Source organism: Elephas maximus, chromosome 20, assembly GCF_024166365.1.
Source record: "Elephas maximus indicus isolate mEleMax1 chromosome 20, mEleMax1 primary haplotype, whole genome shotgun sequence".
NCBI lineage: Eukaryota > Metazoa > Chordata > Mammalia > Proboscidea > Elephantidae > Elephas > Elephas maximus.
This window is the reverse complement of record NC_064838.1, coordinates 41,335,342-41,353,249: the sequence shown is the minus strand read 5'-3', so window position 1 is coordinate 41,353,249 and position 17,908 is coordinate 41,335,342. Positions and strand designations below refer to the sequence as shown.

Sequence of the window (17,908 nt, the reverse complement as noted above, 5' to 3'; positions counted from 1 at the left end):
CACCTAGTGGCAAAACCGGGGAACTACAGGATATTTTTTTGGTGGTGGTTGGCGGTGGTGGTGGGGTACGCGGAGCTGGAGGGGGCAAGCGGGGGTGGGCGGGGTGGGCAGTGGAGGGGGAAATTTAAGGTCCTTGGAATGACTTTGACGCCAGAAGGTGAGAGAGGATATTAGTTGGAATTTCCCAGAAAACATTTTTAACATGTTTCAGAAATGCAGAAAATATTTTAACGAGACCATTTGAGATCTTCTAGGAAAAAGGCAAATGAGTGGTAGTGATGAAGGCTGTTCACAAATACACCGAAACTGCTGTTCTTCCTGAAACGTGGTAGGATTACACCTCCCGCCCAGTCCCAGGCCCGCTTCAAGGGCATGTGGCCAGTGTAGCTGCACAGGGCTCTGCGCAACTTGGGGGTTTAGTGCTCAGCGGCTGTCCTAAAATTTTGTGTTACTTTTACCTCTGAATGTGTAGTTTGTAAGTAAAGTCTGGTTGGACAGTGGAGCATGTGCTGGGGGCTTGGCGTCTCAACTTGATGCAGTGCCACCTCCTGTCACCTCCTTGCCTCTCAGCCTTCTCCCCTGGTCCCCAGGTGTCTCCCTATTACCCACCCGCCCCTGCCCCCAGGAAAGGAAAAAGCTTTATATGTGCCTTTAATGACATTTTTCTCCTGTTTTTTTGAACAAGGAGCCCAACATTTTTATTTTGCCCTGGGCCCCCAAAATTATGTAGCTGTTCCCCCCATCCCATGAAGCTAGACATGCCTTTGGTCAATGAGATGTGAGCAGAAGTTATGTCACTTCTGAGAAGCCATGAGTGTACAATCCTTCACATTCTCTTTCCCCTGCTGCGTGGTGGTTAAAGCACACATTGACACACGGAGCCTCTGTCAGTGTAGGTCCTTGAGTGACACCCATAATCGGACCCACCTGGACCACTTGTGTTGGAGGTGAAGCGTGAGCGAGAATACTCTGCTTGTATTAGCCACTGGGAATTTTTTGTTGTTACTGCAGCGTAAGCCAGCCCTTACTGACTGATATAAGGAGTTACTGCTACATCAATGTTTATTTATTAGTGTGTTCAGATGTTCCTGGACATACAATATGAAAGATGTCTGTATAGGGGATTTACAGGGTATTGGGGTCCCTGAAATAACTGTATAGGGGATTTACAGGGTATTGGGGTCCCTGAAATAACTGTACACTGAGAGCCTGCAAGTCCTGGGATCCAGCTCCCACTTTACCACTTACTAGTCTTTGGCCTTGGGAAAGTGCCTGCACTGCTCTGGCCTTTGGCTCCCTTCTCTGTACAATGTATACAGTCTTTGCCCTGCCTACCTCACAGGGCTGTGGTGAGGACATGGTGTGGTCAGGCAGGTGCAAGTACTTCCTAAATGGTGGAATCAGCACAGTGGTGGGTAGGGCTCACCTGGAGCTCGGTTCTAGTATATCACTACATTCAGAGTCACCGATAATCTGTGTTGTGTATTTGCTGCCAGACCTTGGTAAGGAAAGAAACTCACAAACATAACATTTCCTTTGGCGGGGGGCGGAAAATTTTGGGATATACTGTATGTAGCCAAAAGCCAGAAATGCCCACAGGCAGAAGTCAATGGACAGTGTAGACAGGACAGCCATTCCAGATACTGCCTTCACCTCTCTGTGCTTCGATTTTCTTCATCTATGAAATGGGAATGTTAAAATCTCCACATCTCACAGATGCTTTAAGCTCTCCATAAATCATCAAATTAAAATTTCGTCTCAACAAATTCTGATTGTATCCACAGGCATTTCTGCCATTCTAGCTGCGTTCCTGCTGTTCTTTGTGGCCATGCTCAGTAAAGGCCCTGCCCATTTATCACAGAGCTGGCTGGTCAAGTGGCTTCCACCACGTGAAGAAGGACAACACTCCAGGGAATAGAAGAGCAGCAAATGGAAGGAGCCTGGATCCCCATGTGACCATGTGGAGCAGAGCTGCCCTGCTAACCAGCACCACGCACCTCCGACTGTTACAGGAGAAGGAAATAAACTTCTGTTATGTTTGATCCAGAGTATTTTGGAGTCTCCTTATTAGGGAGACGTAGCCTATACTGTAACTAATCCAGACTCCAAACCGTTAGCAAGCCCAGCGTTTACTAGCCAGAGGAACCTAGCAGTATATAAACGTACCTGAGACTTGGCCTCAGAAGACAGGGGACCCCAATCCAGGCTCAGATACTCATTTGCTCTGTGATGCTGGGTAGCTCCCCTAGTCCCTCTAGGCACTCCAAGATCCTGCCCCACCTGATAAACGTCTTCGATGAGCGGCGTGCAAATCGATTGCTGGGCAGCGGCAAGGGGGGTTTTATGCGGGAACTTGCCAAGACTGAGGCTTAGTGTGGTTGTAATCTCTAAGAACCCTCTCCACCTGCTGTCTGGAGATCCCAGGTGGTTGGAGCTGGGGGAGCTTCAGAATGTCTTCTGACCCCTCTTGTTTTATTTCTTAAATTAGTATAAAGTAAAACTGACTTTTTGGGGGAGGGATTTCTAGTTCTAAGAATTTTAACACATGTATAGATTCATGTCCACCACCCAAATGTCAGTTTGTCCTACTCTGATGGCTTGTGTGTTGCTGTGATGCTGGAAGCTATGCCACTGGTATTTCAAACACCAGTAGGGTCTTCCATGGTGGACAGGTTTCAGTGGAGCTTCTAGACTAAGACAGACAAGGAAGAAAGGCCTGGTGATCTACTTCCAAAAATTAGTCAATGAAAACCTTATGGGCCGCGACAGGAACACTGTCCAACTTGCTTGCTTTGGACGCATCACAGCGGGGATCAATCAGTGGAGAAGAACAGTGAAGTAGAGGACCAGTGAGGGTGAGAGAGACCCTTGGTGAGATGAACTTGTACATCCCAGTGATGGTGAGGATGATGCAGTACTGGGCAGCTTTTCATTCTGCTGTACATGGGGTCGCCATGAGTCAGAGTCTACTTGGCAGGAGCTGACGACAACAATAGATAAATGTAACCCCTCCACGTTAGCACCCAGAATAGCGGCCCCTCTTACTGGCAGATGTAGGCTTCTGGAGTCCAGCAGTCAGCAGCAGCAGAGCTGGAGGAGCCCCGGGGCTCAGGCTGGGGCTACCTACTCTGCTCAGATCAGCATCCCAGGGTCTGGCCCTGCGCACTGGCCCTGGGGTGACTTGGCGCCCTTACCAACAGGCCTGTCCCATTGTGATGGCCACTGGCCTTGGGTTCTGTTATTCCATTTCCAGAGGAACTATCTGGAAACTGGGATTGGGCCTGTGTCTCCCTTCTCGAGTGCCTGCAGTACCTCCCTGCTCCCTCCTGTTCCCCTCCATCTGCCTGAGCTGCTGAGTGCCTGAGGCCAGCCCAAGCCCCTCCTTCCTCACTCCCTGTAGCCCCTGCCCAGGAATGCCCATTCTCTGGGCTTCCTACCCCTGCCAGTGACACCAATAACTGCACATCTGCCAAGCCCCAACCCCCCCCCGGCCACCCCTAAAGCCCTCTGTCCCCCACATCCCCTCTTCTCTGCCCCCATGGCTCTGGCTCGAGCCTCCTTGCCCTCCATTCTTGCAGCAGCATCTTTTTCATGGTACCCTGCCTCTAGCTCATCCCCCACGTGGCAGCCTTATCCTGCTGGAAACCTTCCATGGGTCCCCACTACTGTAGGGTAAATTCCCAGGTCCCTGTCCTGTCACTGGGGCCCCTGTGATCTTCCTGCTCTGCACCATGGCTCAGAACGGACCAGCCCCTGTCCCCATGACCCTGCTGAGCGCCCCCATGCTCCTGCTCACACGGATCGCTCTGTGTCCGGCTCTCGTAGCAACTGGTACTTCACCTCCATTTCTCTTGATTCCATTCACACTGCTTTGCAGTTACTGGCCAGTGGATCTTTTCCTCGTATGAACTTTAAGCTAATGGGATAGGCGTAATGTCTTAGCCATTGCTGTGACCTCAGGAGGCCGAGCACCCAGTACGTGTTTAGGAAACAAGGGTTTCTGGTGCCCCCACACTTTTGCTCTTGCTGTGACCTCAGCTTCCCTCCTCTTTGTCCATCCAGATCCTACCTCTCTTCTAGAGCTAGTTCAAGGCCAGCTTCCACCAGGAAGCCCACAGTAATCACTCCTTCTTTAGAATTCCCCTTAGTCTTTCTTGGTCTTCGACATTTCCCGGGGCTGTGGAGTTTCCCCCAAAGGGACCAAGTGTGTCCTTAAGGTTGGGATCAGTCTCCCAACCTGAGAGCAGCAGGCACACTGCTCCGAGGGCAGGAGAAACAGCAGCAGGTACAGGCTGATCGAGCAACTGCCAGCCATAATGTGGAGTCTGGCAGCAGGAACACAGGGGCGGCCAGGGAATCTGAGAGCAGTCCATGGAGGGGTACGTGCCAGTCTCTGCAGTGGGAAGTGCTGGGTTCAGACCAGTCTTTGAAGGAGCCTCCAGAGTTCCAGCGAACATAGTGAGGGCCCCTAGTGGCCCAAGCCTTATAAACCTGGAAGTGGTGGCAGTTATGGGCCCATCACGGAGGGTCAGATGGTAGCCCACATGCTGTGGGGGGTCAGATGGCAGTCAGTCTGGCTGCTGCTGCTCTGATAGTAGCCAGGCTGACCAGGTGACCCCTAGGCCAGTGACCTCAGCAGGAGATGAGGAGGGGGTCAGTGTGGGCAGGTGCTGTGGAGGCCGGAGCTGAGGTCTGTCTCCGCAAGAGCTTGCAGCTGGCTAGGGCTTGGTGCAGGGTATCCAGGGTGGCCAAGGGCCCAGCTCTCCCCTCTGGAAGGAAAGGACAAGGAGATATAGAGTGAGCCTGCAGGGCCCAGCTCTGCTCACCCTGCCCACAGAGCCACTGTCCCTCCTTCCTGGGGCCCGGTCCTCACCAGGGCACCCACTGTCATGCCCTGTGCCCCTCCCAGCCCTGTTCAGCTTCCTTTGAGCCCCCTGCTTCTACCTACTCTGCTATCCCTTTCCCACGGAGGACTCTGGGGAGGTGAGCTTCCAGCACACAATTCTTGATTTCCTCCTTGACACCAGGCCCTGTGTGGGGTGCTGGATGTAGCTGGATGAATAGGGCCTTCGGTCTTGCCCAGATGTGCCTGGTGAGGCCCAGCGAGCAAGGGCTACACCACTGTCGGTCATCCCATCAGCCCTGGGGAGCTTGTCCTTGCTCGTCTTGGTTTCATGGGCCACAGGCTGGCACTGATGGAACTCTGCTGCCCTGAACTCTGTCCAAACATGGAGGCCAGATAGCCTAGTGCTTAAGAAAGATGCTCTGGCTAGAACCCTGGCCTTGGGTGCGGCCAGTGCTGCCTCTGTGCCTCGGTGTCCTCATCTGTGGAATGGGTGATAACAGTACCTTCCTTGCAGGTTTACTGTAAGAACTCAGTAAGTTAAAAATATTTAATGCATTCACCCTGTACCTGGGGTCCCTGGGTGTAGCAAATGGTTAGCAGTCTGCTAACTGAAAGGTTGGGGGTTTGAGCCCAACCAGAGGGACGTAGGAAGAGAGGTCTGGCGATCTACTTCTGAAAAATCAGCCATTGAAAACCTTATGGAGCACAGTTCTACTCTGATACACACAGGGTCACTGAGTTGTGGTTGACTGGATGGCAGCTGGGGAGCTGGGGTACCCAGCGCTGGCACGCAGTAAGCCCAAGCAATGGTCAAGTCTGCACTGCCAGCAGGGTGCTCCTGCCCACTCTCGCTGGACTGATCCTTGGCTGCACTGGCTTCTGGTTGGGAGTGTTGCTCCCCTGCTCTTGTTGAATAGCACTTTTAACTTTCCTAAGTCTGTTCCATGATGGTATCTCTTGGAGGTATACAGGGCAGGGAGAATGGCACCATTCTGCAGAAAAGACACTTAGGACAGACAGTGCTGGGCCTGGGTTGAGGCTGGGGTTCTGCATCAGGATGCCCTCTAGCCATTATTCCGGTACAGAAAGACTGGGGGCTCTCCTACCTTGTGGGGGGTCCCTGCAAGCGTCCAATGTACTCAGCAAAATCTTCCCCAAGGCTCTTTTGGAAATGTTCTTAAAAAGAAGTGAGGAAGGGCTGGATCAGATGAAGCTGCCTTGTTCTCATTCAATGGGGCAGGCACAGGGGCCTCCATCAGCTCCCTGGGGCAGTAAGGTCCCCCTCTCCCATCACCCTTGCCTGGTCCCCATCCCCAGGCTGCTTGCTGGGCTCCCCAGAGACTCTTGGTGGTGGCTGGAGAGTGTGCAGGATCCATGCATTCAAAGGTCGCATATTTATGATTTACTGTCACTTACATACATTAACTCATTTAATCCTCCCAACAGCTTTCATTTTGAGGCCAAAGTTAGCATAGCTTCATAAAATGAGCTGGGGAGGCTTCCCCTCCTTTTTTGTTAACTTTTCTGAGCCTCCACTCCCACATCTGAATAAAGGAGATAGATGACACCTACCTACTGTAAGGGGAGCCCACAGCCCAGTGCTTGACTCTGGCAGGGCCCCCTCCCCAGGGCTCCGTCCCATCCCGAGTGCCCGGCTCCCCCCCGTGATCCTACCAGGGCCCGGAGCCTCTGCAGGAGCTGCAACACGTCCACCAGCTTCTCCTCCAGCAGGGACAGCCGTACCCTCTCCGTCTCCACTATCTGCAGCTCCAGCCTCAGGTGCTCATTCTCCTCCACCTTCCGCTGCAGCTCTGCCTGCAGGAGCAATTGGCTCAGTCCTCGAAGCTGCCCTCTCCCTGGTACTCATGGCATAAGCCCCACGCAAGGCCTGTGGCCTGTCTCGACTTCCTCTGGCCTCTTGCCCAGCAGTCATCTCATCTGGTCTTCCAACACATGCTAGGTGACAGGGAAGATAAACCACCCTGTCCCCTCAAGGGTGGCACTGAGGCTCAGAGGGGCTGAGTGCCCAGTCTAAGGCTGCACAGCAAGTAAGACTGATGTAAGAAGGTGCATATTTTGTTTCTTAGTCCAAGGACTCTGTTCTCCCTTTGTTTCTCAATCTGGTTTCTTTAAAAATATTTTGATTACAAGCAATAGAAACCCATCTGGCTAGCTTACACACCAAGGAATTTACTGGCAGGCTAGTGGGTAGCTCACAGAAAGGACTGGCAGCTGGAGGACCTTAGGAATGGGGCGGCTATGGGGATCAGACAGCAGGAATGTCTCAAACCCCTTGCTCCAACTCTTCCCCCGCCCTCTCCAAGACTGAGAACCAGGGAGAGGGGCCTGATTGGCCTAGCCCAAGTCACTGCCCACCTTGGCTAGTGGGGGTTAGTCCCACCAGGATACCTGCCCCTGGGAGAGGGTATCGCACAAGTGTCACATGTCCACCTGCAAGGACGTGTGCAAGGAGCCGGGCAGTCCTACACTTGGTGTCGATGGAGGAAGGTGTTGAGTCTTCGGGGCTCAGGGCCCACTCTGAGTTCCAGGCAGGAGGAGACCAGGCCAGTGGCGACCCCATTGCAGATGGGTCTGGAGAGCGGGCTCAGGACCCAAGGGCCTTCCCAGCCCATGCATCTCACGAAGTGTCTACTTCTGTAGCCCCCATCCCCCTATTTCCTTAAAGTCTACTTAGAAAAGGGGTGGTGGCTGTGCCCTTTGGAAGACTGTGCCTGCCACTTTATTTCAGGATGGTTAAGAGTACTACATGGAGCCCTGGTGGCACAGTGGTTAAGAGCTCAGGCTCCTAACCAAAAGGTTAGGATTCATCCTTGGAAATCGTATGGGGCAGTTCCACCCTGTCCTATAGGGTCGCTATGAGTCGGAATCAACTCGATGGCAATAGATTTTTTTAAGAGCACCACACTTCGCATGTACAGTTCCCCCTCACCAGCCACAACGGCTGCAATGTCCTGCAGGGTGCTCTGGTGGGCGTGGCCAAGACATCAAAGGCAATAGAGCAATGGTGGGGAGGAAACAACAACATTAAACATGTAATAAGACCAGTACGACATATAAAGTACTAGAAGGTGTCTACTTCCAAACAGCGATATCCATAGCTCCTATTTATGGAGCGCTCACAGCAAGTGTTAACCCATTTGATGCATGTAGCATGGTACTGCCATTTTGTCCATTTTTCAGGTGAGGAACCCAAGGCACAGAAAAGTTGAGGAACTTGCCCTGGGCAATAGAGCTAGGATTTGAATCCAGGCAGTCTGACTTAAGGTGAGTAACCTTTCTTCTGAATCACATTTTTAGACTCTTCAGGGCCTCTCACAGTAGGGGGTGCTCCACTCCGAGACAGAGGCCCCAGAAATCAGAGGAGCTATAAACCCCTTTTCACTGGAAAGGTGTGGACTAGCCACACTGGTCTACATTTAACAACATTCATCCTCGTTTCCTTTTGCAGATCTCAACAAAATATGTGTATGACCATGAACTTTGTCCAATTTATTGAAATGCTCAAGGGATTGTTTTTTTCTGTCCTGGTTTTTTATCTCGTTTACTGAGAGGCTGGAGACTAAACAGGCCCTCTGTCTTTTCACCCCCCGGTGACTCATCCAAATGGTCTCCCGAAGGAGACAGCAGGTTTGAGGTGGCACAGTGGGGTGGTTAAGGTCACAGCTTCAAGCCCAGCCCAGCCGGCCTCTCTCTCCCTGGGTCCTCACCTCAAAGGTGGGCTCAAACATCCCGCCCATCCCTATCTCATCTGGCTCTTCATGGATAACACAGAGCAAAGCCTGTCCAGAGCCTCACACATGATTAGTGTGCCATGCGTATTAGCTGGTATTGTTTTTATTATTTAAGGAGAGAGGGCTGCATCAGACCACAGATACGTGAAAAACAGGACATATTTAGAATTTCAGGTATACAATAAAACAAAACACTATCTTATATCAAAACCACTGTTGGCAAAGTACAGCAGGCTAGGGGCTCGTGGAATAACTTTTAATATCATCCCGTCTGGTTACTGTGAATAGAAAAGTCACTATGGAGTAGATAAGGCTGGAAAAATGCCACGTGGCCTCACCAAAATGAGGACACTTTGCTTGGGCCCATCTGTCGGTGTTGCCTGCCCAGACTCGCTTCCTCCTCTTGGACTTGGAGCAGCACTCCCTCTCCTTTGGGAAACTGCCCCTGCTCTCCTTCCTCTGACTGTGGTGAGCTGCCAATCACAGAAACTTGCCCTTCCTCCTGAACACAGGGATTGACCCAGGGACAGATATATGACTGAGGCTGGGCCAATTGGAGTTCTTCCCTGAGATTTTGTGTACTGGGACTAAGACTCTCATTCTCCCTCTGGGGTTTCTCAGGTGGGCCAATGAAAGCCTGGAACTGTCTGTGGTCCTGCTTTCCCTTCTTCACCTACATGGAGGAAGCTCCTCTGAAGTAGTGGAAAGTGGGGCCAACACCCATAGAAATACAGAGCTGAATGGGTGGAGATAATCTGGTCTGAGTCCCTGGATCCAACTGTGCCTGATGCTCGTGTTACCCCTGTACTTCTCAGCTCCATGTTCCAGTAAAAGATTCCTCATTACATTGAAATCAAAGGAAATCACGTCTCCTCTCTGAGTCTTGGTTCACTTGGTGTGCTCATCTGTGAATGGGACTGAGCTCCCTCGGGTCCAACCCTCAACCTCTGGGGCCCAGCTGACCTCCTCCCCCGGTGTCCCCAGGTTCTTTCTGCCGCAGCCCTGGGTTCCCAGCTGCTCCACCAGCATGGCAACATGGGCCTCCAGCTCCCCCAGGGCGCAGGTGTGGTCTGCATTGCCAAAGTGGCTGAAGTAGGTCATAAGCTTCTTGGCGGGCTGGCCATCACACCTGCAATTGAAAGAGAGCACCAATGCTGTGAGAAGCTGCCTTCCAGCATCTGCTGCAGCCATGACTAAGCCTGCCTCCTCCCAAAAGCTGAGCCAGACCACTCCCTGCTCAGCACACTCCCACAGCTACCCCATCACTGAGAGGAAAAGCCAAAGACTTCACCTGATCTGCTCCTGTGACCTCTCTTACCTCAGCCCCACACCTCCCCTACATGCTGTCCTCCAGCCAAAGGCACCTGCTCCCTGTCCCTCCAACACGCCTCAGTGTCTTTGCACTTGCTATTCCCTCTTCCTGGAATGCTCTTTCCCTGACATTTACACTGTATATGCCCTCACTTCCTTCCCATCTCTGCTCACGTGACACCTTCTCAGGGAGGCGTCCCAGCATCTCCCTGCAACTCACTCTGCCCCTTACCCATTTGTCATTCTTCATGGAATAGAAGCTTCAGAAGAGGAGGGCCTTTGTCTTATTGCTGTTTTCCCAGGACTCAAACAATTGCCTGGCACATAGCAGGTGCTTAACAAATGTTTGTTGACTTAAAGACTTGGTGATAACAATAACCTCAGAGATTCACAGCACTTTACACTATAATAAAAGTCAATGCTGCCTCCAGTGGTGTACCTACTATGGTCCTGTTAAGCATTTTATATCCTTGTTCTCAAATCCTCACCAAAGCTCCACCAGAGAGGTGTTACTGTCCCATCTCAGAGACGAGGATACTGAGGCTCAGGGCTGTCCAACAACTTGTCTGAGGTGCCCTGGGGATCCTCAGCTAGGGTAGCCATGAGGATTAAAAAAACTAATACATATGAAAGTGCCCACCCAGGGCCAGGCTGGATGAAGGGCTGGAAACAGTGTTTGTTACAAGAAACTGGATTAGGGAAGGGTCTGCTGTGTCAGAGAGGGACACTGGGGCTTTGGGACATCTCTTGGGACAGTGACCAAAGGGGTGGGAAGTCATCACAACCACCCCAAGGTCACTGAATCCCCACACAACGCTCCCCCAACAGACAAGGGGACAGAGCCAGGACTGGACCAGGTTGGTGGGCCGCCCAAGTCCAAGCTCTGGACAAGCAGTGGCTCACTGCAGGCGGGTCCTGGACATCTGCCTGGCACACGCACCCACTCCCGCAGCCAGAGAGGCCTGCCAGCAGCTTCTTGACTTCGGCCGCTGGTGGCCTCTGCCCCTCCCGCCACTTCTCCTGGGCGTCCTCCTCGTCCGAGGCGGCCTGGCCCTCCACGGAGCGGAAGAGCTGCTCGTCCCCTGCTGGAGAAGCACAGGCGTGGAAGCAAAGCCAAGCGCTGGGTCAAGGGGTAATGGGATGTGGTTAGTCAGGGGAGACCTGATGTTCTCTCCTACCTTCTCCAGATGTCTGCTCCTACCCACTCCCCATAGCACCCAGCAACTGCCAAGGACAGTACTGTCCTCTGTGTGACTGCCCAGGAATGAGGCTGGGCCCCCCACAGCCCCTCCCTGAGACTGTACACAGGGCCACTGGGAGAGGTGATCCAACAGCCAGGGCCTGTCTGTGGTCTCAGAGATGAGCACTATTTCCATCTTAGAACATGGCAGTCCTAGCCAAAGAAGGCCAGGCTGTCTCTTAGGTGTTGGGGTCAGAGTATGGGGCACCAGGTCAAATGAATTTTCAACTCTCAGGGAACTGAATACTTTTAACCTTTGAGAGTATGTGGAGGAAGGGGGTGTCATGAATGTGATCATATGGGGTCCCCAACATTGCTGTGCTTTGGGTGGTGGGCGCCAACCTGACTGAGCCTCAGAGAACCCTGGGGTCAGCTGTGGTCACCTTGATTCTCCCTGGGCACCCTCCCCCTCTCCCAGGGACATGAGAGTCAGGCCTGGCCAATCAGAGCACAGAACACTGTGCCACAGTGACTGGCACAGGGAAGGGCAGGGGGTCCAACTGAGCCAACAAAAGTCAGGCCAAACTTTGACTGGAACTTTCAGGGAAGAGAAGTGCCCCTTTGCTGTGGTCTGGGAGTTAGGGGTGTGGCCATCTTGTCCCCCGCCCCCCAGGGGAAAGCATTCTGGAAAGTAAATACATGCAAAGAAAAGTGGAGGGGAGGGCTTCACGAAGGACAGGGATCTGCTGGCATTTCAGCTGTGCCTGAAACCTACTCACACTTTTTAATTATGTGAACCAGTAAATTTCCTTTTAGCTTAAGTCAGTTTAGGTTGAATTATCTGCCACTCGCAGGCAAAAAATGTTTTAACTGTTTTAAGAAACGACAAAATTACGAGCTCCCACCCCAGAGAATCATGTGTGGTAGAGCTGGGTGGTCCCAGGCAGCTGTGTCTGTAAAAGGCTCCCAGGTGGTGCTGGCTGCCTGGGAGGTCTGGGAGCCCCTGACCAGAGAGTATCCTGACTTTCCAGTGGCGTGTACTCATGATGCTCCTGTTCTGTCTTAGTAAAAAGTGTCCAAGAGCAAAGAGAACCAGAACTGAAGTTAGCGGGTCATGACTTTTTGATGGTGTCAATGCATTTCCAACATTGACAACTGGTTTTTTTCACTGAATTTCCTGATGCTGTGCCTGTGTGTGTGTGCGCGTTTGTGTGCACATAAGCACGTGCACATGTGAGCATCTGTGTGCGTGTGCCCGGTGCATGAGCATGTCTGTGTGCAAGTGTGCACGCATGTGTGTACTTGGGCGTGTGCATGCGTGTGTGGTATTGTTATTGTCTTGGCACCCAAAGCTGGGTAGGTGAGGGGCTCTGAAGGTGGGTGGGAGTGATGGAGCCCAGCAGCACCTCTGCAATCGCCCACGGCTGAGCCAGTGAGCCCAGGCACCACCTCAGTCAGATTTTTTAGCCCTTGAGAGAGCCAGTCTCTTTCCCTTCATCTTGATGGCTCCATATGCACCAGGGCCTGGTTCAGGTTCTTAAGACCATGGGCCTCTATGTGGTCTTCTTGAGGGGTAACCATTCAGTCCCTGCTTACTCCCCTCTGATGGTGGGGAGCTTACTCTGGCCCAACTCCCTGGGCAGCCAATCACTCCCTGCCTAAAAGTGACAAGGATTCGACTGGAACTGGCCTCCCTGGAGTTCCCAGTGGGGGTGCCCCACCCCCCGAACTGGCTGTCATGCTCTCGGGAAAGGGGCACCTGTGGGCTCAGAGCAGCTTGAGCAGGTAGGGGAGGGGAGTTCTGATGGACACTGGGTGGTCGCATTGGGGCAGACAGGCCCTTGGGAGCAGAGCAGGGTCACAGCCAATTGACTGTGAGCCAAGTGGCAAGCTTAGGTGTGAGGGACCAACCTCCGTCCAGGCGTCTGCTTCCAGAGCTGCTGTCTGACTGCCAGGCTGCTCCCTCAAGAGGAGGGCCTGGGTCTCTGGTCACACTCTCTTCAGGTTCACCACTGTTGGCTTCTGGATCTGGGCTGGTTTGTGATGAGGCTGAGAGCTGGGTGACCTCTGACCTATGGGCAGGGGGAGAGCCACAAGTGCTGAGAAAGAGGAGCGGTCTTTACCAATTCCCTGAAAGAGAGTGTGGGGTGGGCCCACCCTCTTCCACTATTTACTCTGCACAGGTAAGCTGTCTATGAGGCACTCAAAGTAGACTCAGGGATTAACCTACTGGCTGTCTACCCAGGGCCCAGCCATTTGTAGTCCCATCAGAGTCAGCATTCCATGACCCAATGGGAAGTGGCAGATATTCATAATCCCAGCCTCCCTTGCAGCTAAGGCAGGGGCATGTAGCCCAATTTTAGCCAATGAAATCTGAGGAGCCTCCAGGACAGAATTTCATCCCTTGTGGGAAAAAAAAAAAAAAAAAAGGACCAGAAAAGGAAACGTCCTGTCCTCCCTGTCTTTGGACATTGTCATGTGAGGATGTGATGTTTGGAGCTGCAGCAGCTATCTTGTGACCACGAGGAGATGGCCAAGAAAATTGCAGAGTAGTTGAACAAATTCTCTGACATCTTTTAGCTGCTGAGTTGACCAGCTCTGAAGCCATCCATCTCTGGACTTCTTATTATAGGTGAGATTAAAAAAAAAATCTTCTCGAGAATATATAAAGAACTCCTACAACTCGATAACAAAAAGACAAACAACCCAATTAAAAAATGAGCAAAGGACTTGAACAGACATTTCTCCAGTGAAGATATACTAACGGCCAATAAGCACATGAAAAGATGATAAATGACATTAGTCACTAGGAAAATGGCAAATGCAAATGCCAATAGAGATACCACTTCATACTCCCTAGAATGGCTATTATCAGAAAAGTGAAAAATAACAAGTATTGGCAAGGATGTGGAGAAATTGGAACCTTTATCCACTGCTCCCACACTTTGTCAGTTTGTTGTACTGTAGGGGCTTGTGTGTTGCTGTGATGCTGGAAGCTATGCCATTGGTATTCAGATACCAACAGGGTCACCCATGGCAGAGAGGTTTCAGCTGAGCTTCCAGACTAAGACAGACTAAGAAGAAGGATTCAGCAATCTACTTCTGAAAAGCATTAGCCAGTGAAAACCTTATGAATAGCAGCGGAACATTGTCTGATATAGTGCTGGAAGATGAGCCCCCCAAGTTGGAAGGCACTCAAAAGACAACTGGGGAAGAGCTGCCTCCTCAAAGTAGAGTCAGTCCCATTTTATTCATGCAAAAGCTGGACAATGAATAAGGAAGACCGAAGAAGAATTGACGCCTTTGAATTGTGGTGTTGGTGAAGAATATTAAATATACCATGGACTGCCAAAAGAATGAACAAATCTGTCTTGGAGGATGTACAACCAGAGTGCTCCTTAGAAGCAAGGATGGCGAGACTACATCTTATACACTCTGGAGACGTTATCAGGAGGGATCAGTCCCTAGAGAAGGATATCGTGCTTGGTAAAGTACAGGGTCAGTGAGAAAGAGGAAGACCCTCAACAAGATGGATTGACACAGTGGCTGCAACAATGGGCTTAAGTATAACAATGACTGTGAGCACGGTGAAGGACTGGGCAGTGTTTTGTCCTATAGCACATAAGGTCCCTATGAGTCGGAACCGAATGGACAGCACCCTAACAATAACAACAACATCCATTGCTGGTGGGAATGTAAAACGGTGCAGCTGCTGTAGAAAACCGTTTGGTGGTTCCTCAAAAAAATTAAAAACAATTCCACTGCTAGGCACATACCCAAAAGACATGAAAGCAGGGACTCAAACAGATACTTGTACACCAATGTTCAATGCAGCATTATCCACAATAGCCGACAGGTGGAAACAACCGAAATGTCCATCAACAAACAAATGGATAAACAAATATGTGGTACATCTATACAATGGAACATTATTTACTCATGAAGAGGAAAGAAGTTCTGATACATGGATGAACCTTGAAAACATTATGCTGAGTGAAATGAACAAGAAACAAAAGGACAAATATCGTATGATCCCACTTATGTGAAATATCTAGAATAGGCAAATGCATAGAGATAAAAGTCTATTAGTGGTTACCAGGGGCTGGGACAACGGAATGGGTGTTTTTGCTTAAGGAATACTGGGTTTCTCTCTGCGGTGGTGAAAAACTTTTGGACATAGGTAGTGGTGATGGTTGCCTAACATGATGAGTGCAATTAATGTCACTGAATTTTACACTTAAAAATTGTTAGAACAGCAAAATGTTTTGTTATATATATTTTACTACAATACAATTCAAAACAAAACAAGACAGTCTTCAGAGTCTCAGCTACTTTTAATTGCACATTCTATTCGTTGTCCATGAAAGACTTCAATTGAAACATTTCCCTTCTCTGGGTTTCAGAGAATCTCCTTTGCCCTCAGCAATCAATTTTCTTGATATACTAAGGTCCTCTAAATATTCGTTTTCTGTTTGCCTCCAATGACAAGGTTAGAGAAGAAAGAAAAATCTGTCATAATGTGAAAATATTCACTAATGAACTGACTACTGATTAAAATAGTTTCCACTCCAGCAACCCCCAAACTGACTTTACACCAGCATCTGCCCCTCGCCCCAACTTTTTCTTGTCTTTAGTTACTCAGTCGCCCCTCAGTGGCCAGTTGTATCAACCCAACGCCAACCATCTACAAAGTGAAAATCTGCGTCTTGAAAAACAAGAGGTTTGGTAGGTCAGCGAAAGGGAGGCTGGAGAACTGCTTGAATCACAGGCAAAATCGCTGGCAGTGAGGACGAGGCACAGCTGGACCAGCTCGCAACTGAAGAGGAGAAGGTCAACGGAAGGAGAGGCCAGGCCCGTCCGAAGCGGCTCAGAGGCTGGAAGAGCCCCTAGAAAACCCCACCAAGCCATCAAATACTTTTTGCAGAAATGGCCCTTCTTATGATTAAGCTGGAGCCCTGGTGGCGCAGTGGTTAAGAGCGCCGCTGCTAATCAAAAGGTCATAAGTTCAAATCCACCAGCCACTCCTTGGAAACCCTATGGGGCAGTTCTACTCTGTCCTATAGGGTTGCTATGAGTCCGAATCGACTTGATGGCAATGTTTTTTTTTTTTTTTTTGGTTTTATGATTAAGCTGCAAAAAAAAAAAAAAAACAATGAAGTTAAGGGTGCGCCATAGTAGTCTCAATTTTGTTGGAAAAAGTACGCCAAAAGGAATAATCCCTTGAATCATTCTACGTCTAAGAATTAGTGCATTGTACTTTTAGTAACAAAGATTACTTTTAAAAAAGAAAGACTGACTAGTTGAAAATATCACTTGGTTTTAATAAACAAATAGTACAACAAATGCACTTTAATAAATTTTACTTTTATTTTTCAAGTTAAAGTCCTAATCAAATCTTGCACACACACATTCTGTGTGGATTCACTTTAGTGGATTTCCCAGGACCAAACATTACTGAAAAACAAGGAGCCTTCCTACTTAGCTCAGAGGGTGCTGTTTGGAGCCACCCACAAGTCCACTCTAAGGCAGACCTAGAGCACACCCAGGGGCAGGACACGGAGCCTGGATGCAGCAGGGCCCTGGAGTAAGGCACCTTGGCTTCGAGCCCTGGCTACCAACAAGAACTGGCAGCAGTGGGACCCGACAACCTCCGAGGTCTCCCCAGCTCTGCTTTGAATTCCGAAGGTCAGGACAGCGTGGGCAGGCAGAGAAGCTGAGGCGCCATCAGCCTGGCCAAGGGCTCTGCTGGCCGCGTGCGTGTCACAGAAACCACAGCAGCTGCTCCTGGAAGGGGAGCAGATGTGCTGTGGCAGCTGCGGGAGGCAAGAGTCACGTCAGGGGATGGCTCAGAATCCAGAGGGCTGTCGGGCGAACCACTGAGCCAAACAGGAGGCACTGCTGTGGCTGCACGTGAGGGCAGCGCTGTCTGTGGCTGCCCCCTCCACCTTGGTGATAGCTCTCTGATTTCACCCAGGTTTTTTTTTTTTTTTTTTTTTTAATCTACCTACCTACCCCCACCCACCCCTAGGCTGCATAAGCTGCATAGTCTCAGCCCCCAGCTAATCAGCATAACCCCAGACCCCGGCCACAGTGATTGATCCAGGGCTGCACAGGCAGCCAGTGAGACACAGGAGCTGCTTTCCGGGAAAGAGGAGCTTCTTCTCTATCTAGCTCCCCTCCTGGTGAGGGGGGAGGATGAGGTCAAGAACTGTAAGGGACCATTTGTGACTGAAGGAACTGCCTCAGCTGCGGGGGGCTAGGGTTAGCGCCTAAAGATGAAGGCAACAGAAACAAGGGCCTTAGTAGCATTATTTGAGTTGCTGGATCAGGCGCTGCTTAAAACCAGGGCTAACCTGAAGCTTTTCTGTTTTATAAGTTAATAACCACGTGACTAGAGCTTAGGTCATGCTAGTTGAGATCTAACTGGGGAGAGGACAGTCCCTCTCTATGCCAAAGGCTCAGACCACAGCCTGGAGAAGACAAGACGCAGGGGCATAAGGTCACTGTGTCCAAAACTCAAGGGTAGCTTGTTCCATGCCCCCAGAGGGTGGTGTTTGACCAGGTTGAGGGGGGAACAAAGGTGAGAGTTGGAGACCCAAATGGAGGCAGGTTTTAGTTCACTGAGAGGGAGAATTTTCTCACAGGGAGAGCTGACCAAGAAAGGAAAGGGCTGCCCTGAAAGGTAGTGAGGCTCCTGGCAGAGGACGTACGTAAGCAGGTAAGAGACTTCAGGGGGTGGAACAGAGTTGGAGGTGAACTAAACAATATCAAAGTCTTCCCACTATCAGATAGTTTTTCTAAGATATTTAAGGGCTTTCA

At 50.7% G+C, this 17,908-nt stretch overlaps 1 protein-coding gene across 4 annotated transcripts in view; it reads right to left on the bottom strand.

The window, feature by feature from the left end:
* Positions 1–616: 616 nt before the first annotated feature.
* Positions 617–17,908, bottom strand: part of EFCC1 (EF-hand and coiled-coil domain containing 1) — a 50,870-nt gene continuing 33,578 nt past the window's right edge. The window contains exons 3-9 of one of the 4 annotated variants that reach the window (XR_007514377.1): positions 13,001–13,161; positions 10,850–10,994; positions 9,562–9,727; positions 6,521–6,661; positions 5,953–6,022; positions 3,797–4,769; positions 617–2,980 (exon numbers count right to left, since the gene is read on the bottom strand). Coding sequence is in view for 3 of the 4 variants with exons in the window: in XM_049861752.1 (XP_049717709.1) it covers positions 4,633–4,769; positions 5,953–6,022; positions 6,521–6,661; positions 9,562–9,727; positions 10,850–10,994; positions 13,001–13,161 (820 nt within the window). In the remaining variant the exon portion in view is untranslated. Of the gene's footprint in view, positions 2,981–3,526; positions 4,770–5,952; positions 6,023–6,520; positions 6,662–9,561; positions 9,728–10,849; positions 10,995–13,000; positions 13,162–17,908 lie in introns of those variants that run through there. The other 3 variants (XM_049861752.1, XM_049861753.1, XM_049861754.1) reach the window with 3 other exon arrangements.